Source organism: Gekko japonicus, unplaced genomic scaffold (genome assembly GCF_001447785.1).
Source record: "Gekko japonicus isolate JY-2015 unplaced genomic scaffold, Gekko_japonicus_V1.1 scaffold661, whole genome shotgun sequence".
In the NCBI taxonomy this organism is placed as follows: domain Eukaryota; kingdom Metazoa; phylum Chordata; class Lepidosauria; order Squamata; family Gekkonidae; genus Gekko; species Gekko japonicus.
The window spans coordinates 182,361-192,586 of record NW_015173694.1 but is presented as its reverse complement, the minus strand read 5'-3'; the positions used below and the strand labels follow the sequence as shown (position 1 = coordinate 192,586).

Below are 10,226 nucleotides of genomic sequence, written 5' to 3'. Positions count from 1 at the left end.
CGTGTTAGAACAAAACACACAATACTGTTATGCTACTATATCTTCATATATTGATATAAATAGTATACTTGAATACAATAGAGACCCTATGTTATTCATTATTGTACAAAAACCTAAAGAACATCTATCTAGTGGAAAAGTCCACAGCTACAAAGACAGGTTTCAGTGCTGTAGACTGTCTTGCTTTCTGATGAGAGACTGATGAGAGACGCAGCAGTCGGCAGTGATGAAAGATGCAGCAGGCTGTTATGCTTTCCAAAAAGAGATACAGCAAGCATCAAAGCGACACGCCTCCCAGGCAAAAATTGCGTGTTTCGAGAGAGTCTTCTTCAGGCAAAATTATTTTTCCTGGAACCAAAGCTCACCATGCTACAGTGCACAAGTCAAGTTCTGGAGAACCGGAGAAGCCCTCTGTAGAGCTGATTCTGAAAATCAGTTGTCATTCCAGACCTCCAGACCCCCTCTGGAGGCTGGCAATCCTACTCATTCAGGCACCACTCATGGGGGAATCAGGTTCCCGGCTGGAGGCGCTAGCCTCATGATCACCCAAACGATTGGTGGGCCTCCAATGGGTGGGAAGTGCTGGTGTGAGTCAAAATATAGCCAATGGGTCTCAGAATCCCCCTTCTCACTGCATGACCTGGACCTGGTGACTTCCCAGGTGTCAGAATTGGTCAGGCCTCGCTAGGGAAGCAGAGGCTTAGAAGAGGGGCCTAGGGGGTCATGTGGTTTTTATAAGAGGGTAGGTAGTTTTTTGGATAAGTTGGTCCCAAGCTGTGTAGGGCTTTAAAGGTCCACACCAGCCCCTTGGGTTGTGCCTGGAAACAGCCAGGGTGTCATTGTAGATGGGCCAAGGCTGGAGTGATACGGTGCTAACATTTTGTAGAACCTTCCGGTGTTTTGTCATTAGGAAGCCATTTTGTGGTGGCTCCGCCAACCTGTTCTCAAAATTCCAAAAACACCTGCTGATTCAACAAAGTTGGGAACTCCCAGTGTACACAGGATCATACAGGGATACAGATTTGTTGGAAAAAGGAAAAAATCTTCTCTGCTCCCAGGAAAACGTTTTTTTTTAAAAAAAATCTGTTATATTCTTACAGTAAACTCAACACACATGGCTCAGCTCTGCACACGCAGCTGGGAACGTAGCTGGGCTCCCATAACCTGTTGGGGTTTTCTTAATTTTAAAGTAAATCAGCAGAGTATTAAAGAGGCAGAGTCCATGGTGTGCTTAAAATAATAAAAGTTTACTACAACCTAGCATGGGGAAAAGGTACATGGGATGTAAAATAACAAAGCGCTAATGATCCTACATCCTTACAGCTAGACTGAAAATGGCAGAAGAGAGACGAAGACTAACTTCTTCTTGCTCAGAACAAGGAACCATAAAATGCTAATACTTGGCACTCTGGTCTCCAATCAGAACAACAAACTAGATCTGAAGTTGCCGGGCTTTCTAACTCTCTAAACAGATTGGTTACAAACAAACATGTGACTTAACAAACATCATTAACCCAGTAAATACTGAAGAAGTGTTTTAACTTGTAACACCCAACAAGATTTCTTAAGGTACATGTGTTCCAGGTCATGAAAGGTTTCTCAGTGTTACCACCATCGTGGGTTCCCTCCCCAATCAACAGAGCATATGTGCACCAGCCTGTGCATATAATAATATTTCACTTTAAAAACAAAACAAAAAAACCCTGAAGATGCATCCATGAAACTGGCCAGGCTTTTCATGAGTATATACATTTTGATTCAAAGTTCAAAGTTCAAAGAGCGAGGGAAATGTACGGGCTGCCAGATGCCCATGGAATTGGGTACAGTGATTGCTATACTCCCGCCCTGCACTTTACAAGTCTCTCCCAGGCTTTCTTTTCCTAAGACTCCTGCTGTTCAAAGCTCACCTCAATAGGTTGCTTGCCTCATTGAACAGGAACCAAGAGGAAGTCCATAATGTGATTAAGTAGGAACCGTCCAGCCTTCTGAACAACCCCAAAGCAATGATGAAGCAAACTTCCATATTCCTTCCAGCTCTGTCCTCTTTGTCTCTTTTTTGTCCTTTCCCATGCCGTTACAAGGAGGAATGTACTGGCTGAACATTTCTCCTTATAACTCCCCAATGAAAAGGGTTCAAGACATTTCCACCATTTCCACCACCCCCCCAATTCAAAACTGGGAACAAGTGCATTGTTGCAATAAATCTTTATAACACTACAGAGTGAAAGCTATGACTGATTTTTTAAAAGGCTGGGAAAGCCCTCTCCTGGTATGGGTGGTTTCGGGGGGAATGGTGGTCATGGAGGGCTGAGGCAAGGAAAATACAGGGGAGAGTTCCATGTGGAATCATCTCCATGTGGAAGCTGTCCTGAAGGAGCTGTGGGAAAGCAGGAACAGGAAAGGAAAATAATTGGGTGGGTGAGAGAAATGGAAAAATAGGTAGCTGGTTAATCTGCAGGCTTCCAGTAGATGCTATGTCTTTGGAACACCCATTTTATACTATCTCCCATCAAGTTTGGTGTTCCTATATAACAAAGAGTCTTGTGACATCTTGAAAACTCAAATATGGATTGTGGCATAAGTTTTCATGAGCCTGAGCTGACATTTTGTCAGATACATGCAGCATTACATTCAGTTAGCAGATACATATACGCACAGAAAAGGGAGAGGGTGACTACAAAGATATGGATTGTGGCATAAGTTTTCATGAGCCCGAGCTGACGTTTTGTCAGATACATGCAGCGTTACATTCAGTTAGCAGATATATATACACACAAGACTAGTTACAGAAAAGGGAGAGGGTGACTACAAAGAGAAGTCAGGAGGCTCAGTCTTCTAGGGGTACATCTACAGGGCAACAATTCTGCATGTTGCAAGGCGACATTGCCCCCCCACCCAGGACTTTTTCAGGACTTTAAAAACATGTCACATCACTATAGCATTATGCTTATGCTGATATGTCAGTTCCCCATTTAATTTACAGAAACATGTCAATTACATTGCTCAATAGGTCAGTTACATTGGTAGCTGATATTTTGCTATGGCTTAAACTTGCTAGCTGATTTGTTAATTATTGATTTATTTTTTAAAAGCTGGAAGAGGATGGTGACTGCCAGGGACAGAGGCGAGGGAAATGGTGGTGATCCCATGCTGAATAATGCACTTTCAACCCACTTTTAATAGGCTTCAGTGATCAATTGTGAGTGAACTTTGCTGTCCCACATACTAAAATCCAGTTGCAAAGTGCATGGAAACCAGATTGAAAGAGCAGTATTCAGCGTGTGTGAAAGGGCCTCTTGTGACTGGGGCCTGCAAAAATATGCACTTTCATGTCCACACAGTGTGCAAAGGTACAAAGGTACCAAACCAGCAGGGGAATACACTGCTTTCCCTGTTCGCTCTGTTGATTATCATCCTGTAAATGTTCTCTCTGCATGCAAGATGATTTGGGAGGGAAAGGGTTAAGAGAATTCTCTCACTAGAAGAGGAACCAAAAACATTGAGACAAAAAAAGAAACTAAAATATAGCTATGCACATAGTGCCAATAGACAAATTATCATATATAATGTAATAATACATTCAAAAGTGCTAAACTATCATTTAAAAACCACATTCCAATGGTTTTGCAGCTGGCCACACCCTCTCATCAGTTACATGTTGAGCCTCTTTGGCCCTTGCTTGCCTTCTGTTCCACCTTATATAGGACCTCTCTCCTTCTCTCTCTCCCACCTGGGTTTGGAGCTGTAGCTGTATCAAGTTAACCATGGAGATTCACTGCCGCAAGAGGTGGTGGCGGCTACAAGCATGGACAGTTTCAAGAGGGAATTAGATAAGCATATGGAGCAGAGGTCCATCAGTGGCTATTAGCCACACGGTATAGATAGGAACTCTCAGGATGGGGTAAGGGATGCCTTGTATTCTTGGTGCTTGGGGGGGCAACAGTGGGAGGGCTTATAGTGTCCTGGCCCCACTGATGGACCTCCTGATGGCACCTGGTATTTTTTACCACTGTGTGTCACAGTGTTGGACTAGATGGGCCATTGGCCTGATCCAACATTGGCTTCTGTTATGTTCTTATGTTAAGTTAATCTGTTCACAATAGGTTAAATGTACCTACATGAATATGTCATGTAAGACGTGCTTCTATTTTTGTAAGTAAAATTTCTTTCTCTTGTTACCCCTGGAGTCAGTTCATCTTTGTAGTTTGTTTGAACAGAATTTTCTCTTAACAGAGAAACATGGAAGATCAGGGATACTGCGTAAAGCTTCCATGCTTCCAAGGCAATCGATCTATTTACATCTAACCCAATACCTGGTGTGGTTAGGTCCTGCAAAATGTGCAATTTTCTGTCCATGCAGCGTTCAAAGGTACAAAGGTACCAAACCAGCAGGGCAGGGAATATGCTGCTTTCTCCATTTGCTCTGTTGATTACCATCTTCTCTCAGAGATTAACTAGAGGATAGAGGAAACAGGAGTAAAGTTTATTTCATTGGCACTAGAACTTTGTGACAAAAGTCTTGAAGCCATCACGAACAATGTTCCCTCTAAGCTGTGGAGTCAGTTTATTTCATTGGCACTAGAACTTTGTGACAAAAGTCTTGAAGCCATCACGACAGATTGATTTTAATATGTAAAGCTATTCTAAAATTTCACTGTTGTAACCTTTTGTTGTGTGACTCTTCTGGGGGGTTTTGATTTGTGTTTCTATACGTATTGCGGTTTACTCCATCTGTAAATTCGTTGAACAGCTTGGGGAAGTCTGAGAGACTGTTTGGCTTTATGGACAATTTTACTGAGAATAAAGAATGATTCAGGGATGAAGTTATCGGGATGCCTCAAAAAAGGAAGAAAGAAAGAAACAGGAGCAAAAGTTCCCTATGGAAGCAACCTGGGGCAAAGTTGAGTCGTGTTACATTTCAGTACAAATGAAAAGGAGATCTAATCAAAATCTAGATGATCTATCAGGATGGATGTGTGGAGACCACCCCCAATGGCTGATGAGCTGGCAAAGCAAGCCAGTGTGGTATGGTGGATAAGAGTGCTGGACTAGTATCTGAGACACCCAGGTTCAAATCCTCACTTGTGCTATGGAAGCTGGCTGGGTGATCCGGGGCCAGCCCAGTCACACTCTCTCAGCCTAACCTACCTCACAGGGTTGTTGTGAGGATAAAATGGAGGAGAGAAGAATGATGTAAGCTGCTTTGGGTCCCCATTGGGGAAGAAGGTGGGGTAAATACGATGAATAATGTACTTAAACCTGTAAGAAGAGACAACTGTTCTCCATACAGACTTTCCCGCCTCCAGTCCCTGGTGTGTTCTAGTCTGACAGTGCCAAACTGGTATACAAGATCCAATTCATCCCGTTCTTGTGGAATGCTGCCTTTGAAACTTATCTGGCTATTTTGAAGTCTGTTATGGAGCAATCAGGACGTTTCAAAATTCTCTTGCTGGGGTTTTGTATGAGAATACTTTTTGGCCTCTTCCTTCTCTTGTAGAAAGCCAGAACACAGGCAGTAGTGGGAGCACCACAAAAGCAGAAGCCAGCAGCTCCAAAGCACGGAAAGAGCGCACGGCCTTCACCAAGGAACAGCTGCGGGAGCTGGAGGCGGAATTCGCACACCACAACTATCTGACGCGGCTCCGGAGATATGAGATCGCGGTGAACCTGGACTTGACTGAAAGACAGGTAAATCTCCTTGTCCGTGGCCAAGCTAGGTCCATTGCTGTACCCCTTGGGGCCTTTTCTGCTTTAGATGATACACTGTGCTGTAGTGCCGAACAGATTTTCCTGTGAACCAGGAGGCCCTTGGTTCAAATCAAACAGAGAGGTAGTGTTGAATAGTAGCTAGAGTGCAGAATAGGATCTGGGAGAACCAGGTTCAAATCCCTGTTCTGCCATGGGAGCTCGCTGGGTGACCTTGGTCCAGTCACATGCTCTCAGCCTAACCTACCTCACAGGGCTGTTGTGAGGATCAAATGGAGAGGGGAGAATGTTGTAAGCCGCTAGAGGTCTGCAGCGGGGAGAAAAGTGGGATATAAATGAAGTAACTACAAATCCCAGCTCTACCATAAACTCACAAGGTTGCCTTAGGCAAACCCCTCTCCCTGCATCCCCCCACAGGCAATAAAGAGGAAATAATCATGGCTTACCTTGCAGGGCTGTTGTAATGATTACAAGATGATGCATTAGAGGGCCTAACACCTGAAAGCGTTACACAGAACTTTCCCCCCAGTGGTGGCACTGACATTATGGAATGCCTTCTCCCCTTGAAGCCTGATTGGTTCCCTCCGTTGCAGCTTTCAGAAAGGTTGACCAATCATATTCGGACAAGCTTTTGGTTTAATTTGCAACTGAATGTTTGTGGGTGTTTTTTTAAAAAAGGTGGTTATTGCACGGAGGCAGGGATGTGAGGCCAGTGTACTTGGGTACACTCTCCTTCTGTTCTCATTGACTGAACACATGGAGGAATCATGTGTACAGGGCTGGTGAGTCAGAGTATTGGTCTATCAAGGGAAGTCTTGTCTACCCTGACGGCCAGCAGCTCTCAGCGCGAGCACTTCGGTCCGGGACCCAACATCTCCTGGCAATGCCAGGCCCCAAAGAGGCCAGGCTGGCCACTACCAGGGCCAGGGCTTTCTCGGTGGCGGCTCCTATCTGGTGGAATGAGCTCCCGGAGGAGATCCGGGCCCTGCGGGACCTTGTGCAGTTCCGCAGGGCCTGTAAGACGGAGCTCTTCCACCAGGCGCATGAGTAAGAGCCACCACTACCATCATCATCATTCCATCTTCACCTGGCCCCAGATGAGGGAACATCAGTGCTTCACTGGAGCAGACGATGCTGAACAGTTGAAATATGCCATCTTTGAAATTTCATGTTGAACATCTTGAGCACTTTAGTCAATAACTTGTTAAGAATGTTTTATACTGTTGGGATTTTAAATGGTTTTAGTTATGTTTTATATTGGCATTTGCCCCTATGTAAGCCGCCCTGAGCCCGCATTGCGGGGAGGGCGGGGTATAAATTGAATTACATAAAATAAATTTAAAAAAGGTCAGTCTTGTCTACCCTGATGGCCAGCAGCTCTCAGTATTTCAAATAGAGGTCTTTCGGACCACCTACCGCCTGGAAATGCTCAGGATTGAACCTGGGGACTTCTACACGCAAAGCAGGGGCTGTATGACTGAGCCGCAGCTCCACCCCTCTAAGACTGAGTGGACAAGCAGCCTTATGCTGCGTCTGATCCTTGGTCTGTCGAGGTCTGCTTTGCCTACTCTGGCCGGCAGCAGCTCTGTTGGATTTTTAAAATTGTAATTCAGCAGAGTTAAAAATAGTTTAGCAATGCCAGAGTAAAATAGGGACCTTCTGTATGTGAAGCAGATGTTCTACCAATGTGCCACTCCCTTTGATTTCCTGAGGCACTGGCGGCATCAATGGGACTTGCCTTTTCCTCATCTAGCTGTGGCACTGGAGGAGGTAGTCGGCATGGCTGATGCCCTTTATCTCCCAAAGCTGTGCCACTGCAAGGCAGGTGTGAGTTTAGACCCTGAGGGTTCTGGCTGTGCCTCTGGGGCTCAGTTTGTACCCAGCCAGCAGCAGGGCAGGTGAAGGCCCTAGGCAGAACCTTCTAGATCTTTGGTACGGCTAGGCAAAGGTGGGGAAAGGCCTGCGGTGCTATTTGGAGGAGTGAAATTCCCTACCTGCAAGAGTGCAGAGGGAGAAGGCTTGGGAAACAGCATTCCTGACTCACTGCCGGTCTCTTTTTCTTCTCGTCCAGGTGAAAGTGTGGTTTCAGAACCGCCGGATGAAATGGAAGCGTGTGAAGGGCGGGCAGCCGGTCTCACCCCAGGACCACAACACGGAGGACGCGGACTCTGCTGCCTCCCCAAGCTCAGAATAGCCCCTTCTGGGAGGGCTTGGGAAGTCTGGCGCAGCGACAAAAGGAGCGGAACAGCTGCTGGTCAGATTTTTGCCAGGAGCATGTTCACTTACGACAGAGCGTGCTCGGTAGCAGCGTCTGAAGCCCTTTGCCCTCACTATCTGCCCAGATGTTTCTCCTCCCCAGACTTTGCAATGGGATGGTGACTAAAGAGGGTGTAAGGAGCAGCCTGGAGAAAAGCCAGGGTTTCCTTTTCCATGTGAAACCAGACTCGGTTGTAAATTTTGTTTGCAAGATGCCAAAAAGGAGCAGAATGGTGCAGGGATAGATTCTTAAAATGGAAGACACCCACAATATTTTTAGGATAATAAGGTCAATCGGGAAGTGCCCTCGCTGCCCTCCAAACTTAATATTCCTCTGCAGGGCTCCAGGGGAAAAATGGTGCTGTATGTTTTTGAAGAAGAAACTAGTTGTGCCTGGTGCTGATTGGCTAGCTCCTGTGCTGTCAAGAAACACAGAGAGACCTACTCCACAGCAGTTTTCCCATTTTTTTTAAAGTTGTCTTTTCAAAATCTCATATGGTAATGAATGTTGACATGGCAATTTTAAAAGGCAGGCAAAGCACTGAGAAAAGGGCATGACATAAAGCGCTTAGCCAATCTGAGTTTGTAATTTCAGTTATGAAGCCAGCCTTGTTTGGCTGTTGACAACCTTTCTGTGAGCTCTAGCTTGTCTACTTTCACTATAAGTGGCTCTGATGAGGCAGCTCCAGGCTTGGTCTACTATGGCAGGAAAATGAGATACTAAGACTGAATTGGCTGCTGGTGAGAGGGTGCTATTTTTAATGCTCCTCCAAAAGGGGGGCTATGCACTCACTTCCCTGCTGTGCTAGTTTTCTACTTGCAAGGATTTTTACAAAAAATGCGATGAAGTGTTTAAAAATGTTACTCCTCTGCCCAACCTCCCTTTAATATAGTACACTTTGGTCCTGGTCACATGGGAGGATATGCCACGTGAGAGGGATGGATTGGGGGCACATCAAGCAGGCGTGATCACACTGCAACATCTGGGAAGCAGCGCGCACCCGTCCCTGATCCGTCCCTTCCAGGCAAAACTGGGCATAACCCCCCCCCCAGAAAACACTACTATCTACCTGCTGCAGGGACAGCCGTCTGATCGCCGGCGCGCCCGTCTCTCCCGCAGCATGGGAGGTCCTGCCGAACTGCACATGCACACGCATGCACAGCGGGCTGGCCTCACTCTCCGGTCTGTGGCTTCCTCCTGGCATCTGATCGTGCCGGGGAGGACCTGCGCGGCAGCTGGGGGGATCTGTCTGATCCCGCCGCCGCGTGTCTCTTTTGGTGTGGCTCAAAAAAGCTGCACTTTGGCCGTGCCTATTTTCCCAGTGTGACCGGGGCCTTTGTTCTATGGTTCCTTTCAGCTGCTTGTGGACAGGTTTAGAGGGAGCTCTGGAGGAGGCAACCGAGGCATCGGTCTTGGGTGGTAAAGCTGTGTCCAAGCTACACCAGAGCAGACTGTATGGACAGCCTCACATGATTGCTCTCCCATATTGGAAAAGGAAAGGCCTGCAGGAAGAAAACTAGGACCCTGACATTAAGGGTTCTCTATGGGAGGGCGGGTGTATGGAAATGCAAAATATTTGCAAGAAGCTCCACTGTGATGCATTGTCTCAGGTCTCATAGCTTGGCCTAATTTCTGGAATGTGATTGAGGAGTTGTCCATGATCCCTGCAAGGAAGGAAATAATTCTTTCTCATGAAAAGAAATAGAATTTACCAATTCAAGGTAACAACAGGAATGATGGAGACAGTATGGTGTAGTGGTTAAGAGCGTGGACTCTAATCTGGGAGAACCAGGTTTGATTCCCCACTTCTCCACATGCAGCTGCTGGTGTGACCTTTGATCAGTTCTCTCAGAGCTGCTCTCTCAAGAGCAGTCCTTGAAAGAGCTCTCTCAGCCCCATCTACCTCACGGGGTGTCCTTTGTGGGGAGGGGAAGGGAAAGGAGATTGTAAACTGCTCTGAGACGCTGAGTGAAGGGTGGGCTATAAATCCAATCTCTTCTTCTTTTCTTCTGTTCCCTGAACACAGAGCCTTACTTTAGGTGAAGTCATTCAAAAGCGAAGGCCCTGGGCACTGCACTTTGGGGGACCCCTTGCTTACCCAAAGAAGCCACAGATTGTCTGAGCAGAGGGATATGTGGGCTGTCCAGTTGACAGGGTCCCAAACGCTGTCTCAGCAAATGTAGGGAGGTTTTGAGGGCTGTGCTTGAGGAGGGTGTAATTTGGAAAGGATGGGACATCAGTTCCAGGTGACACTCTAGGCTGC

The 10,226-nt window shown here is 46.4% G+C and overlaps 1 protein-coding gene across 1 annotated transcript in view; it reads left to right on the top strand.

Moving 5' to 3' along the window:
• Positions 1–7,900, top strand: part of MEOX1 (mesenchyme homeobox 1) — a 17,001-nt gene extending 9,101 nt beyond the window's left edge. The window contains exons 2-3 of the mRNA XM_015423180.1: positions 5,498–5,688; positions 7,778–7,900. Coding sequence (XP_015278666.1) covers positions 5,498–5,688; positions 7,778–7,900 — 314 coding nt within the window. The remainder of the gene's footprint in view (positions 1–5,497; positions 5,689–7,777) is intronic.
• Positions 7,901–10,226: the final 2,326 nt, after the last annotated feature.